General features: G+C 31.1%; 1 protein-coding gene across 6 annotated transcripts in view; it reads left to right on the top strand.

Annotated features, from left to right (window-relative positions):
• Positions 1-17,055, top strand: part of LOC111413900 (Protein tyrosine phosphatase 99A) — a 300,358-nt gene that overhangs the window by 280,603 nt on the left and 2,700 nt on the right. Inside the window, exons 8-19 of one of the 6 annotated variants that reach the window (XM_071198715.1) lie at positions 2,028-2,060; positions 2,308-2,585; positions 2,643-2,896; positions 6,262-6,548; positions 6,603-6,817; positions 6,884-6,919; positions 7,073-7,198; positions 7,267-7,433; positions 7,485-7,776; positions 7,831-8,130; positions 8,188-8,459; positions 16,533-16,804. In XM_071198715.1, coding sequence (XP_071054816.1) covers positions 2,028-2,060; positions 2,308-2,585; positions 2,643-2,896; positions 6,262-6,548; positions 6,603-6,817; positions 6,884-6,919; positions 7,073-7,198; positions 7,267-7,433; positions 7,485-7,776; positions 7,831-8,130; positions 8,188-8,459; positions 16,533-16,804 — 2,532 coding nt within the window. Of the gene's footprint in view, positions 1-2,027; positions 2,061-2,307; positions 2,586-2,642; positions 2,897-6,261; positions 6,549-6,602; positions 6,818-6,883; positions 6,920-7,072; positions 7,208-7,266; positions 7,434-7,484; positions 7,777-7,830; positions 8,131-8,187; positions 8,460-16,532; positions 16,805-17,055 lie in introns of all 6 variants that reach the window. The other 5 variants (XM_071198714.1, XM_071198716.1, XM_023045033.2 and 2 more) reach the window with 5 other exon arrangements.

Raw genomic sequence — 17,055 nt, 5'->3', positions numbered from 1 at the left:
TAAAAACTATATGATAATATTAATAAAATTTCCAGAAAAAAAAAATTAAAGTAGAAACTGTCAAATTTGCAAATATTAAATAACATCAAATTTTCAAAAAATCATATCATCTGTATTTTTAATGGTCATGATATGATATATATGTTAAATTGAAGCTTAGAGATTCTAGTTTATGATATGATATAAAAGCGATATGATAATATTAATAAAATTTCCAGAAAAAAAACTATTAAAGTAGAAACTGTCAAATTTGCAAATATTAAATAACATCAAATTTTCAAAAAATCATATCATCTGTATTTTTAATGGTCATGATATGATATATATGTTAAATTGAAGCTTAGAGATTCTAGTTTATGATATGATATAAAAGCGATATGATAATATTAATAAAATTTCCAGAAAAAAAAATATTAAAGTAGAAACTGTCAAATTTGCAAATATTAAATAACATCAAATTTTCAAAAAATCATATCATCTGTATTTTTAATGGTCATGATATGATATATATGTTAAATTGAAGCTTAGAGATTCTAGTTTATGATATGATATAAAAGCTATATGATAATATTAATAAAATTTCCAGAAAAAAAAAATTAAAGTAGAAACTGTCAAATTTGCAAATATAAAATAACATCAAATTTTCAAAAAATCATATCATCTGTATTTTTAATGGTCATGATATGATATATATGTTAAATTGAAGCTTAAAGATTCTAGTTTATGATATGATATAAAAACTATATGATAATATTAAAAAAAATGCCAGAAAAAAAATATTAAAGTAGAAACTGTCAAATTTGCAAATATAAAATAACATCAAATTTTCAAAAGATCATATCATCTGTATTTTTAATGGTCATGATATGATATATGTGTTAAATTGAAGCTGAAAGATTCTAGTTTATGATATGATATAAAAACTATATGATAGTACTAATAAGATTCCCAGAAAAGAATTGTTGAAGAAACAGTCAAATTTGCAAATATAACATCAAGTTTTCAAAAAGTCATACCATCTGTATTTAGAGATATGTTCAGACATAAGGACACATATATTGCCATCAATTGCATTTCCACTGCGATTTTTGCCTCATATCGACTGGTGTTCTGCACTAATAAGATACATAACCTTACAACTCTATCTCGAGATACTTCATGTATTTGTAAAAACGCACTTTTGCAAACTGGAGTAAACTCGCCATTGATTTTAATATTGTATACAAAAGATTTACTTTTTGTCTGTGATTTGAGTTGAAAATGAAGCAGCACTAGAATCATCATTATCTGAGTTTTTCATCTTTCTACGCTTAATTTGCCTAGCTTCTATCAATGTTTGCAAATATAAATCTAATACTTAGGCGAAAATATAGCTTCTGTTAAATTATTCTACAGAAGTGATGCAACGAGTTTGGAAAGCACTGAAAGTTAGTAATAAAAAGTCTATTTTATAAAGAAACAGAAGTTCTCTATCTCAAAAACTACTCGACCAATCTTCCTGAAATTTGTTACAGAATGTCCAAAGTGAAGCAACTCACGCCATAACCTTCCCTAATATGATTTCCATTTGCTGTTTGGAGATAGCCGATTGTTTATCATATCTACGGATGAAATTATTACGCAATATAATAAGTAACAAAGAAATTAATAGTAGATTATTTACAACTACAAAAATACAACTAACAGAGAAGAAGTTTTCCAAAAGAACTTCGATACGTGGAATACAATGGCACTATCTGAAATGATGTTAACATCACAAAATCTCTCATATTTAATTTGACCTTTCTTCTTTATATAAAGATAATATATAAAGATTTATTATAAGTATTATTGTTAATCATGTTAACATAACTTTGATTGAACTTGATAAAACCACCAATTAGAATTGTTAAAAAATACCTTTTTTTCTGCCACCCTCTTTATATAATATCACACAAAGTGACAAATAATTAATAAAAAAAAATTAATACAAAATTAACATAATAATACAAAACACATACTAATACCAAGCATTTCCTTTTTGGCAGATAAGTATATCAGATACAAACTGACCAAGCTCAGTAAGTATTAAGTCATGTTCGTTTAATTACAACAACTAACAACAATTTACGTGTCGCATATCCACTTGACCTTCCCAGTTAATCAATTAACGAATTAAAAGAAATTTTCCAGTTTAAAAATCTAAATCTTGAAAACAAAAAAAAAATCCAAAAAGAAATGTTGATTAAATTTGAAAATTAATGTATGTGTTAAAAAATAAGTTGTACACTGTTTGATTTTTAAAACGATTATTAAAAATGCTTTCAGAACCCGATAGCGACTACATTATTTGGGTGAAGGCGTTTACTTCAAAGAATGAAGGAGAAAAATCTGACGATGTTTTCAATAAAACTGATATTGATGGTCCGGATGCACCTCGTATATTGAATTTGACGTGTCAAACTCAAGACACTATCTACGTCCAGTGGCAAAGACCAATTAGATATTATCATTCAATAGACTCTTATAGAATCTATCTTAGTGGAGAATATCTAGAAGATACAACTATTGACCTTCAATCTTCTACAGAACATTTAGATAGTTCTGTAAGTAAATAATAACATTGTAATCAATTTGTTTTAAAAACATTTTTTTGTATTTAGTATTCAATTAAGAACGTATCAACAAATTCAAATTATGAAGTACGCTTGGCTGCATCATCTCGAAGTTTGTATACCGGAAAATTGGTATATGGATTGATTTCTGATCCGGTTAGAGTTCATATGCAGGTTGATTGTGATAAAAAACAACTTTATATGAGACACACAACCCACGAATTATCTGCTGGGATGATCGCTGGCGTTGCTTGCGCTGCAATGGCTTTTGTTTTAGCTGTTATGGCATTCGTATTATGGAGGTAAGTATTTTTTATTCCCCTTTTAGTTCCCCTTAATATCGTTTTAATCGCATAAATTAAGTACATCCTCTATAATACCAGAGGCAGGTTCGGTTGTATTAATAGTCATTAACACTTTGAGTGGTTTGTTCTTACGGTCCTGGTGAATTTTTTTTATTATTTTGGTCCGGCCGTAGACTTCCCTATTTTTATTTAAAAAAATGTGTTATGAACATAATCGTTCTTATCCCCTGGTAAACAAAGATAAGCTGCGGTAGATTTGGTTAGATAAAAGTTATCAGTGTATAAAACAGCCCAAAGAGTTAAACGCGAGTTTTTTTTCCGAGTTTTTAAAATGTTAAACTCTTTCTCAAATATTCGGTAAATGCATTTTCCTATTTTATCCATAATTAGTTGTTTTCAATCATTTTCAAGTGTCAAGGCCGAAACACTCATTTCTGGGATAACGTTGAGTTTTTAATTTTCAAAATAATAACATGAGCTCAATTTATATTGCTCTTTGGAATTAATTTGTTTGAAATACAAAACATCAGTAAGTTTTTAATTGTATGAGGAAATATTACTAAATTAACTATTTAGATAACATTTTGTAAAGATACCAACGTCATCTATTGAATATTTATTCTATTAACCTATTTGAAAATGACAGATGTATAAAGGCTGTTTCTAAATTGATGCGAACGATTTCATGCAGAGATTTTTCACCAAAAATTAAGGGTGGTTGCTTTTATTTAATAAATCCACTACGGAGGAATTTAGAAGAATGAAATTTGGCAGATAACTTGCTAATAAAATGACACTTTTTGGCGATTTTTATAACCCTAAAATGTTATTACAAGATTTTTAAAGATTCTAGTTTATGATATGATATAAAAACTATATGATAGCATTAATAAAATTCCCAGAAAAAAATTGTTAAGAAACTGTCAAATTTGCAAATATAAAATAACATCAAATTTTCAAAAAATCATATAATTTGTATTTTTAATGGTCATGATATGATATATATGTTAAATTGAAGCTTAAAGATTCTAGTTTATGATATGATACAAAAACTATATGATAGTATTAATAAAATTGCCAGCAAAAAATTTTTGAAGAAATTGTCAAATTTGCAAATATAAAATAACATCAAATTTTCAAAAAATCATATCATTTGTATTTTTAATGGTCATAATATCATCTATATGTTAAATTGAAGCTTAAAGATTCTAGTTTATGATATGATATAAAAACTATATGATAATATCAATAACATTTCCAGAAAAAAAAATATTAAAGTAGAAACTGTCAAATTTGGAAATACAAAATAACATCAAATTTTCAAAAAATCATATCATCTGTATTTTTAATGGTCATGATATGATATATATGTTAAATTGAAGCTTAAAGATTCCAGTTTATGATATGATATAAAAACTATGATAATATTAATAAAATTTCCAGAAAAAAAAATTAAAGTAGAAACTGTCAAATTTGCAAATATAACATCTTGTTTTTAAAAAAATCACATCTGTATTTTTAATGGTAATGATATGATATATATGTTAAATTGAAGCTTAAAGATTCTAGTTCATGATATGATATAAAAACTATATGATAGTATTAATAAAATACCTAGAAAAAAATTGTTGAAGAAACTGTCAAATTTGCAAATATAACATCAAATTTTCAAAAAATCATATCATCTGTGTTTTTAATGGCCATGATATGGTACATATGTTAAATTGAAGCTTTAAGATTCTAGTTTATGATATGATATAAAAATTATATGATAGTATTCATAAAATTCCCAGAAAAAAATTATTAAAGAAGAAACTGTCAAATTTCTGAATATAAAATATCATCTTGTTTTAAAAAAATCATATCATTTGTATTTTTAATGGTCATGATATGATATATATGTTAAATTGAAGCTTAAAGATTCTAGTTTATGATATGATATAAAAACTATATAATAGTATTAATAAAATTTCCAGAAAAAAATGGTTGAGGAAACTGTCAAATTTGCAAATATAAAATATCAAATTTTCAATAAACCATATCATCTATGTTTTTAATGGTCATGATATGATATATATGTTAAATTGAAGCTTAAAGATTCTAGTTTATGATATGATATAAAAACTATATGATAGTATTTATAAAATTCCCAGAAAAAAATTGTTGAAGAAACTGTCAAATTTGCAAATATAACATCAAATTTTCGAAAAATCATATCATCTGTGTTTTTAATGGCCATGATATGGTACATATGTTAAATTGAAGCTTTAAGATTCTAGTTTATGATATGATATAAAAATTATATGATAGTATTCATAAAATTCCCAGAAAAAAATTATTAAAGAAGAAACTGTCAAATTTCTAAATATAAAATAACATCTTGTTTTAAAAAAATCATATCATTTGTATTTTTAATGGTCATGATATGATATATATGTTAAATTGAAGCTTAAAGGTTCTAGTTTATGATATGATATAAAAACTATATGATAGGATTGATAAAATTGCCAGAAAAAAATTGTTGAAGAAACTGTCAAATTTGCAAATATAACATCAAATTTTCAAAAAATCATATCATCTGTATTTTTAATGATCATGATATAATATATATGTTATATTGAAGCTTAAAGATTCTAATTTACAATTTGATATAAAAACTATATGATAATATTAATAAAATTTCCAGAAAAAAATATTAAAAAAATATCAAATTTCTCATCAATTTCGAAACACCCTGTATAAATAATAAAAAAATACAGTATCTTAACTCAAAAATATGCTTTACTTCCTAAGAGTTCTCATGTTGGAGAGGTCTTCACGGTCTTTGGCCATCTAGATTTCTATTTCTGTGTTTCATGTCGCACCTTAGACACTATAAATAAATATTTTGGGTGTAACCCTCTTTCAATCTTACTTCCTAAATGCGTTTTTGATTTTGTTGCCTTCTTCAGGAGAAGCTATTGATGCAAAATATATAAATATTATTGGTGCAGCATAGTTCTAAATGTTGATATGGTATACCTTAACTTTAAATTTTTACTATAGCCAATATTATTATATATATTATGTACATATTTTGTTATGTCATTAAAAATTCAATGTATTAACCAGTTTTTGGTTGATTTAATATTATTTCTAAAGCCTCGTCCGCAAGCGACCTCTACTTAATCAAGCGAAATCATACATTTTCACAAAACTCAGGCGAAGTTATAACAACCCGAGGTCGCTTGCGGGCGAGGCGCTGCATTGTATTAACCAGTTTTAGGTTTAAACCTCGGCTACACAAACTATATTAAATTTATCTCTCATTTTAATCGTACGTTAATTAAAAATCATTAATTAATATTTTCTTAATTACACAGGAAATTCTTTAGTGCTCCGTATTATTATCTCGATAATCCTCCTTGTGCGGTGCCAACTTCATCATTAGATTGGAATGTTCCTCCTGAAGAAAATGGGGAATACAAAGGACCAATCCCGGTTAATATGTTTTGCAAGCACGTCGCTCAATTGCACGCTGATGGTGATATTGGATTTAGTAAGGAATATGAAATCATTCAAGGAATAGCCACACAAGATGAGCATTCATCCGAAATATCTCAACATCCCGATAATCGTGTTAAAAATCGATATTTAAATATTACAGCTTGTACGTTTTTGGTTTGTAATTTGGTTAAATATGTTTTATATGGGATTTTTTTAGATGATCATAGCATAGTACAGTTGTTATCTATGCCTGGTCAGAAAAAGAACATTGAGTATATTAACGCAAATTATATTGATGGATTTTCTATATCGAAGGCGTACATTGGAACCCAAGGTCCGTTACCTTCAACATTTGACTGTTTTTGGCGTATGGTTTGGGAGCAAAGAGTTACGATAATTGTAATGATAACGAATCTCGTGGAGCGTGGTAGGGTAAGTACTAAAAATGCGCAGCTTAACATTTTTTTTCATAAGAATGAGTAAACTTAAATTTGCCAGGGTTCGTTCTTCAACCGCGGTAGCGATTATTTTGAGGTACTTTTGTGAATAACACTTTTTTTTGTTTCTTTCATTTGTGTACTAACTTTTGATGTTAATCTCGATTTTTGTTACTTTGAATTAACTCCGTTTTTATTTGAACAAAAGTTAATGATTAAAACTCATTGGTTTCTAACAAATTTTTTCCAGCGAAAGTGTGATATGTACTGGCCGAAAGAAGGTGTGGAAACTTACGGTGTTATACAAGTGAGACTAGTCAAAGAGGATGTTATGGCCACTTATACAGTTCGTACACTACAAATCCGACATCTCAGAGTAAGTACTGTACGTATTTTAATTAATTTTGATGTTCCATAATTTTTAAAAATACATTTTTGGTTTAGATTAAAAAGAAAAAGGCCGCTTTAGCTGAAAAATTGGTTTATCAATATCATTACACTAATTGGCCCGATCATGGAACCCCCGACCATCCGCTACCTGTATTACATTTCGTTAAAAAATCGTCTGCTGCAAATCCCACCGATGGGGGGCCTATTATAGTTCATTGCAGGTAAGAAATAATAACTCAAATCGTGCAAAAAAATTAAAATACAAATTTTAGTGCTGGTGTTGGCCGCACTGGGACTTACATTGTAGTTGATGCAATGTTAAAACAAATCCGTACAAGAAATGAAGTAAATATATTCGGATTTTTACGCCACATCCGTAAACAACGCAACTTTTTGGTGCAAACAGAAGAGCAGTACATTTTTATACATGATGCTCTTCTTGAGGCGATCGAATCTGGTGAAACTAATATAAGCAGGGAACAATTTCCCAAATACGTTCAAGCGATCCAAGGTGTCAAAGTCGATAAATCAAACTTGTGGAAAAGTATAGAATCTCAATTCAAAGTAAGTCATTTTAATTAAAAAAAAAAATAATTAATTTTTTTTTGAATTTTTTAGTTAGTCACAAGTTTTCAATGTAAAGAATTTAATTTAGTATCAGCTTCAAAAGTTATGAATCAGCCAAAGAATAGACGGATGGATATCGTGCCAGTTGAAAGTTCCAGGGTTCATTTAACCCCAAAACCCGGCGAAGAAGGTTCGGATTACGTTAACGGCACTTGGTTACAAGGTTTCCACAGTTTACGCGAATTTATTATCACCCAACATCCACTACGGTCGACGATTAAAGATTTTTGGCAAATGGTTTGGGACCATAACGCTCAAACCATCGTTATGCTTAGCATAATTGATAACCAAGTAATAAAAAAATCTTGAATAATATCCCAACATTATGTTAATTAATTTATTTTTAAGGAGTTTGAGGTATTTTGGCCAGTCGAACAAGAATTTATTGAAGCTGAAAATTTCAAAATAAAACAAACAAACGAAACGGTTCAATCCTCTTATGTAACTAGAGATTTCACTATGCAATCTTTACAGGATGATTACGAATTGCACGTGAGGATGATTCATTGTATGAATTGGCCACATCATTGTCCATCTATTTCCGAAATTTATCATCTTCCTAATACTGTTCAAGATACGCAATTAGGGTATCAAAATGGACCGGTTGTTGTTGTTGATAGGTAAGAATTAATTTTTTTTAACTGATACTAATAAAATGTTATGAGTTTTCAAGACGAATATTAAATTAAAATAGTCGTTTAATATGTTATAGAAGTATGTATGTTCTAGAACAGCTCTAACGTATTTCAGAACTGTTTTAGTGCTGTGAGATTCTGAACTGCAATAAAACTGAGTACAAACACCGGAGATGTTCAAAGATACACCCTTCTGAAGTACACCAAAGCCCTTCTGGCAATACACCAAGATCGTTTTAGTGCTCACCGAAACTATTCAGCTTATTACAAAAATTTTTTGAAAGTATTTTCATATACAGGGTGATTTATTAGCTCACCATCAAACTTTGACATATGATAGCTAATTCAATTACCAAAAAAAACGTTAATGAACGTATTCCTATTTCAATTACCGTATTTTCTCGAATGTAATCCGCACCTTTTTTCCAGATTTTATGTGCTCTAAAATCAAATGCGGATTACAATCGGGTGTGGATTAGATTCGCAGTCGTATAGTTGCAATTTGGACAATAGTAAAATAAAATCACATTATAACAATAATACTTTATTAAGGGTTTTAGAACGATATTTACATTTTTTTGTATCATTTTCTTCCCATATTACGTCATCTTCGGATCAATACGGATCAATTCGCATTATACAAAACTTCTTAAATGATGTTATAATACTGTTTATAATATTGTTTTCAGGGATCGTTTTCCATGTCGCCTACACTCACTGAGCAAGTTCAGAAGCTCCTTTAATTGCTCCCGGTTTTGTTAATTCTCGAGTTTGTTAATATACATATACATACACAGGTTGTAGTATGGATGTTATTCCACCAGGTATTATTATTATGACAAGAAGTAAACCAAGGGCAATCAGTCTATGATTAATTAATATCCTTATTTAATAATCCTCCTGGTCTAAGACTCCATACTGGTCTTAATCATTCCATCATCAGCTTTTCCATTATCCATCCTTTTTGTTGTGCCCTAACTAGGACGTCATTCAGGAAGTCTTTCAGATTTCAGAATGGTTTTTTTCTCAATATTAATAATGACTGCAATTTTTCCCTATCACTTGTTACTGCTAGCATCAATGTTATGCGCAATTTTTCGCAACCACTCGTTTATAAAGAAATTTCCCACACACCTCTTCTTTCCAGTGTGTAATTGGGTGGCATATTCAGATATACTACCATTTTGTTGACGTTTACAGTTTGAGACAAATTGAAATTTTCTTGAAAATTATTAGAAGCTTTTGGGAAATTGTAGTTCTGCGCCTCAACGATAATACCATTCGGCGCATAAATCCCACAGTCCAACTGTAGCTAGTATTAAAATTTTTTTAGTAACTCATTTCGTTTTTCTTGAGAGAACTAGAAAACTGCCTCGTCAATTTCATGAAATCATCTCTTCTTTGGCCCGGTAAATTTTTTGCACGATGCCTCACAGTCTGCAATAGCTACCTTGTCTTTCCGCAACAGCCGCAACGTTACTCTCATTAACAGCAAAAATTGTACCAGCTTTTCGATTTCCTTAACGCTAACTTAATAACATCTCTTTAAACTTTGCTGTATAGAAGAACAGATTTTTTATTTATTTTATTTATTAGATTTTATTTTTCTTTTAGATTTTTGCAACTTTTTTTTTATAATTTATAATTACGTTTTATAATACATTATTATATGTATAATTAAGCACACACCACGTTTGAGCTACTACGAGGGCAGTATATGAACGGAATTCGTGCTAGGCATTACTATTTATTTTTAAAATTATATTTATTTTCCAATTTTTTCTGGCTTGGTAAATTTAAAGTCTAGTCTAATAAAAACTCGTCGTAAGCAAGGTTTCTTTAGCTACATCAGCGTCAGTCAACAGAAAAAATATATATTTATGGTTAACAACAAGCATTGCATCGTTTTGGTGTTGTCGAATTGCTCAAAGAAAGATGCGGATTACATTCGCAAACTAAATTTTTTTACCACTATGCATCTTTAAAATCGGGGTGCGGATTAGATTTGAGTGCGGATAAGATTCGAGAAAATACGGTATTTACGAAATTATAACACTAACATTTTCTACAGCGAATTTATTAATAGTCAGTAAAATCAAACATTCAACAAAAACAAAGTTGTCATTGTAATGACAGTTTGCTGTAAGGTTTAGTTATTGCATACAAGAAGAAACTCAAAATGTACGCTTATAGGACTGAAGAGTATGCAGTTAATTATGACGAAATAGGCTGATAAAAATGCTGATGATATAAAAATTAAAACTTTAAAGTGTTCATTAACATTTTTTTTGGTAATTGGATTAGCTATCATATGTCAAAGTTTGATGATAATAATAATAATATTTATTGACAACTCATACAGAGATTACAACTCACAAAATAAAAGGAAATAAAAAAAAAAACAAACGTAACTTCAAAAGTTGTCAAAAAGAGTCGAGTCAATGCACCCAAGTAGGTACTATTGCTTTTCATCGACCCTTGAAAATTTTGAAAAACAAGAAAAAATAAACAAAAAAAAAATGTAAGAAAATAATAATACATAAGAGAAACAGGATGCAGGTACTTGATATAATAACATGATATTAAAAAAACAAATATAATATAACATTTTGAGACAATAAAATTATACACCTAACAATTTTAAATTTATATAAGTTTCAATTAGGTTGCCTCTGCTGTTGAAGTAGCAAATGTTTTAAACTCTTCTTAAAAGTGAAAGCGCTCATTCCACCCGTATCAGGCCACACGTCTACATATTTATTAACCAAATTAGCAATACAATATGAAAATGATCTCTTAAAAAGTTGAGATTTATGCCGTGGTATGTCTAACCAATGATGATGTCTAACACTGATGTTGTGCGAATCGAATTTTATCATATAGATAAGGTGGACATTTGTACAGAATAATGCGTCGGAACAAACATATCGAATGAAGTACACGCCTCCGCGACATACTGAACCAACCCTATCCAAAAAGTGTGATACTCGACTTCGCCTACGCAAACCATAAATGAACCACAAACACGCATTTTGCGCCCTTTGAATTCTAGAAACATCCACACTATCCAGACAAGGATGATAGAGCACATCACCGAAATTAAATAGGGACAACACAAGGGTCTCACAAAGATGAGTTTTGATCTGTCTACTGAACAGATGCCTGTTACTATATAACAATCTAAATGTAGAATAAGCTTGTTGCAATAACAAACTGACATGCCTTCTAAACCTCAAATTGCTATCCAAGATAATGCCCAAGTTACGTCCTTCCTTAACAACATTAAGCTTATTTCCATCAATGACGACACTAAAATCATCTCCAATTGATACAATAATGCTATCATTACCGAACAATAGAACAACTGATTTTTTAGGGTTTATTTGCAAACAAAGTTTATTAGCTTCTCCGATAAGCGCTGCCAAATCCGAATTTAACTGTGCAGAATTAATAATGAGCTAATAAGTCACCTGTATACCAAATCTCTTTATATTTGCCAGAATGGTTTAAGTGCGCACCTAAATTATTTATCGGAATTCGAGGGCCGCTCCAAATCTATAGTGTTGGGTGTCAGAATTATTTATAGATGTTTAAGATGTTCAAAAGTACTTAGAGACGGATTAAGAGTTTGAGGTTTATTTCAAAACAGCTCGCAAATCACGCCAACGCCAAAGATGTTCCAGAACCGTTCTGAATTGCACCAAAGCCTTTCTGGCATATACCAAGTTCATTATAGTACTCACCAAAGCTATTTCTAATAGTTTGTTGTATTCAGATGTTCTCTGCAACAGCTTGCAATACTGGTGCACACCGGAAATGTTTCAAACTGCAAAATATTTACAAAATATACAAAATATTTTTTTGGCCAGAATGGTTCAGTTGCATACCAAAGCAGGAATATATAGGAATTTGATAAAAGATATATATTTGTTCATAAAGGTTTGGTTCATAATTGTATGGTGTTCGGATCCTCACCAGATCTATTTTGATGAGTTTATAAGTACTTGAGATGTTCAAAAAGACACCACATGTACAGGGTGTCCTAAATTCGTTTTCCGCATAGGCTATCTCTGAAGCTAAAAGAGATACACGAAGAAGAGATAGAAGTTACTAAAGTAACTTACATGTCATGATCTCGTTTTTCGAGAAACTACCAAAGCCTTAGCCCTGTCATCTTTCTTATGTGAATTAAACAGTTCTTCATCGAAACGTACTTACAGTTTTTTTTTGCGATTTCCCGTACCCTGTTGAAAACGTTCATGTTATTACAAAAAAACGCCCCAAGCTGTAACTCTGTCATTTACATTCCGATTTTCATGAGCCAGGTATCAAATGAAATGATTTGATGAATACTATGATTTATGCTACAAATAAACTTTTCCAACGCCATCTTCAAATTCAAGCAATTATCAAATTGCTCGGTATGTTTTTCTTCACGTTATGGGATAGAGATTTTTCTTCTGAACCCATTGCTGTACAATACATTAACATTAATCGTAATTTTAGCAGAGAAAAACAATCAAAACATTTTCCGAACATTGTCTGTAGTGTGCCATGGAAAGAAAATGCCCGAAGCAGTTGTAAATGATACTTATAAATTGTAGTTTTTTTATTTTTTCCCATGGCACACTACATTATAACACAATTGACTTTAACAGAATGTTCGAAAACTATTTTAATGTTTTTCTCTGCTACAATTACAGTTAATGTTGATGTATTGTACATTAATGGATTCAGAAAAAAATCTCTAATAACGTGAAGAAAAGCATATCGATAAGGGATCAGGAACCGATAAACCACGGCCATTAACTCGCAATCTAGCCGTGTCATTCTGGATACAAATTTAACGATGATTGCCTTGCATGCGATTTATCAGCTCTGAGAGATGTTCTTTGAGGCAATCGGTGTACGGCATCAATATCGAAAAGTGCAATGGAGGAATCAATAACAGAAGCAATACTGGACACAATATCAGGAAGATTTTCGCCCACTCGTTCGGGGACTCCTGAAATAATTAAGTTGTTTAAGCGTGAATATTGCTCCAGGTGATCGATACGGCTTTCCGTAACAGCCAAGTCTGCCCTGAGTTTCAAGTTCATTAAACCACTGCGTCGATTTGTTTAACCTTATCACTAAATTTATTTAGGGTCCGTTCAAAATCTGTCATTTAATCCCCATAGAATGAGATACATTTAATGATCTCATCATACTTGCTTGATAATTTCTTCACCTCAGTCTGTATAGAAGACATGAGCTGAAACAGTTGAGCATTACTGGGGCCATTGGATAACGAGAGATCAAATGTTTCATGATTTATCAAGGTTACCTCGGTATTTGGAGCATTTCCAAAGACGTCTCCCGCTTTGATTTGAACCAGGGTATCGGATATCATATGCTTCGATTCTGACGACAATAGCTTATACCATGCCCATTCTCTGACATCCCTCTTATTCAACCACAAGGCTCTGCCTTTAAATCTGCTACTATCGTCCCATTTCTCTTTAGTTCGTAGAAAATGTCACTAACATTTTTGGTTATCTGATACAATGGACCATTCACCTCCGCCGCCAGACCATCCACCATATCATTCCTGATAATCCCCACATGACCAGGAATCCAAGCCAACTCAATCTTCAGATTTTCTGGTGTATACTGAGAGCTAAGTTCTTTGACCTTATTCACCAGATAATGTACCTTCGTCTTTCTTCCCATGGTCACCTCCAATGAAAGAATCAGAGAATATCACCCTACAGGTGATAGGGTGTCACCTTAGGCTTTACATAATTCATTGCCCACCATACAGCAAACAATTCTGCCACAAATATATTTGCATGGTCCGATAGTTTGATATTTGCCACCCTGTCATATCTATATAGTTGACTCAAACTCTCCATTAATCTTTCTAAAGAACTAGTTCTATGTATGTGATTTTGCACAACAAATTTATCCATTAACAGACGCAACCTTAAATCCAAAGCCGTAATATCCGCTTCAACCAATAACGCATTAGGACAATAACTAGGACAGGCAACATCAACCATGTAACAATCTCCAGTCTAGACTGAATAAGTGCTTTATAAAGTAACGTAGAAATCATCGGACTACATCCCCATCTAATTGATGAAAGAGTCTCGGTACTATTTATAATATAGTTCACATGTTCCCTCCAAGATAATTTATATTTTAATGCACACCTAAGTATACCATGTTCACAGTCGTTGTGATATTTTCAGCTCTTAACCTTATTAGGGGAATGGAGTCAGGTGTGGTCCTGCGACTAAAAAACATTGCCTTCTACTAATTAGGTGCCAGACTCAAACTATGCTCTTCGAAAAAGCTCGCTGTCGCATTCAATGACTTCAACTGCCAATTCAATGGAAACGTCTGCAAAAACGACTGTTTTAACTCCACGTACCTCATTAATAACGCTGATGCCTCTAATATAGTAATTAAATAGTAACGGACTAAGGGAGCTTCCCTGGGGCAAGATACTCTACCTCCAATCTTGTTGGGATCATGTTTTAGCTGATATACATTTTTGGTCAATACTTGACGCAGAAGAACAACTAGACAAGAAGGGCATCCATCACGGCCCAGCATTCTAAATAATATGGTAATGTTTATATTATCATATGCTGACAAAATATCAATAAAGACTACAACCATAACATTTCTTCGATAAAACGCCGTCTGTAATAATAATAATAATAATGCATTTATTTTCCAGAAAGAGAATAAAAAAAACAAAGAAAAAAATTAAATCAATACATTCACAAAACTAATCTTAATTTCCATCACAAAACATTCTTTCTGGAAAAATGGCGCAATTCGGTAGAAAACCGCTTTTCAATTACGCCAAAAAAAAAAAACACGACAACAAAAAGAAAAACAGCAGCGCTCAAAAACTCAACACATAAACTTGCACACACTTGAACACTAACCAAATAATAAACAAATGAAGAGAAAAAAAAAATATAACATGTCGTCCTCGTCATCGACAAGATAAAAATGCGAATGCGATAGACCACGACACCTCAAGCTAAGCCAGACAAATACCTAGAGTATTTCCGTTTAAATGTGTATACGGTTGCAGACGATCTTACATCTAAAGGCATATCATTGTATATTTTAGCAATTTGGTATGTAAACGACTTCTTAAAGAGCTGAAGGCTATGTATCGGGGGAGTCAGCGTACCTCTAAATCTTATATTCAATGTCTAATTCATTGTCTAATTCCGAAAATTAACCGCAAACACGAATTTTGCACCTTTTGTATCTTTCTTTTAGACAGATAGGAAATAAAAGAGGAATAGACATCGCAATAATTGAAATTCGATAACACCAATGATTCACATAGCATAACTTTCGTTTTTCTATTTAAAAAGTGTCTGCTATTATAAATTAATTTTAAATTACAATATGCACGTTGTGTGCATTTATTAATAAACTCTGCAAACTTAAGGCCGCTGTCAATAATTAACCCAAGGCTTTTTACTACTTCGTTAAGAGGGACATATGTATTATCTACAGAAATTTTAAGTTGAGCAAGTATATTTTGTCTTTGCCGTTGAGGTGCAAAGAGAATCATTTGTACAGATCCAATTACCGTAAAGAGACAATGAGCCACTCCCCTTCCGTTTCTAAAACCAAACATCTAGACCACCACTAGTCATCCACCATTCCAGACGCACCAACATGATTCGTTCCAGTATTTTTCTGGAGCAATTGATTAACAGATCTTAATTTCTCACCTTTGTTTGCTTCGCAGACGTCTTCATGTATTATGAACAATACTTAGGACGGCCGACGTCTTCGAAGTCGACCGAGATCGTTTCTTCCATAAACTTTAAGCAGGGTAGACTTGGTTTCACGCTCCGAAATGTATCTAACACATTTGATGTTCTTTTGCTTTTTTGAATAATGCAATATTAAGTGTTTATCAACTTTTTTTCTATAATATCCTTGTATATTAGACCAGGGTTATTTATAATAAAAATAAGTTAACGATAACAAAAGAAATTAATATTTAATTAAAAATAAATTTGTTTTTTTTTACAGATTTGGTGGAACAGAAGCTGCAACATTCTGTTGCTTAATAACATTCAAAAAACATATAACGTATGATAACAACGTGGACGTTTATATGTACGCGAAATTATACCATAATAAACGACCGGGAATTTGGTCGAATATTGATGATTACTTAAGGTTACATTTGGCGGTTCAAACATTTTGTACACCACCGGAAGGAACGCCAGATTTGTACGCAATGGCAAACGGGGCTGTGAATGGTTCGCTAAGCAACGACAGTGTACGTGTGCCCCCCGAAGGTATGGAGGCAGTGGGGCCCAAGCTCACAGTTGCTTAAAATTGCACACGATCTGTATTTATTATGTAAATGAATCAATTAGAAAAAATTCAAAATTTTAATAAGAAATTTTTAATTTTTTCTCGATTGATTTATGTGTAACCCTATAATTGTTATATTAAAAAAAGATGGAACTTGATAAGCATCACATTAGTTTCTATGTCTGTTAGACTGGTGTAGTTATAGGTGCGTGTAAAAAAGAATTTTCGTGTA

This window comes from Onthophagus taurus, chromosome 8 (assembly GCF_036711975.1).
Source record: "Onthophagus taurus isolate NC chromosome 8, IU_Otau_3.0, whole genome shotgun sequence".
Lineage (NCBI taxonomy): Eukaryota > Metazoa > Arthropoda > Insecta > Coleoptera > Scarabaeidae > Onthophagus > Onthophagus taurus.
Note: the sequence above shows the minus strand (reverse complement) of the source record. Positions and strands in the feature narration are given on the sequence as shown.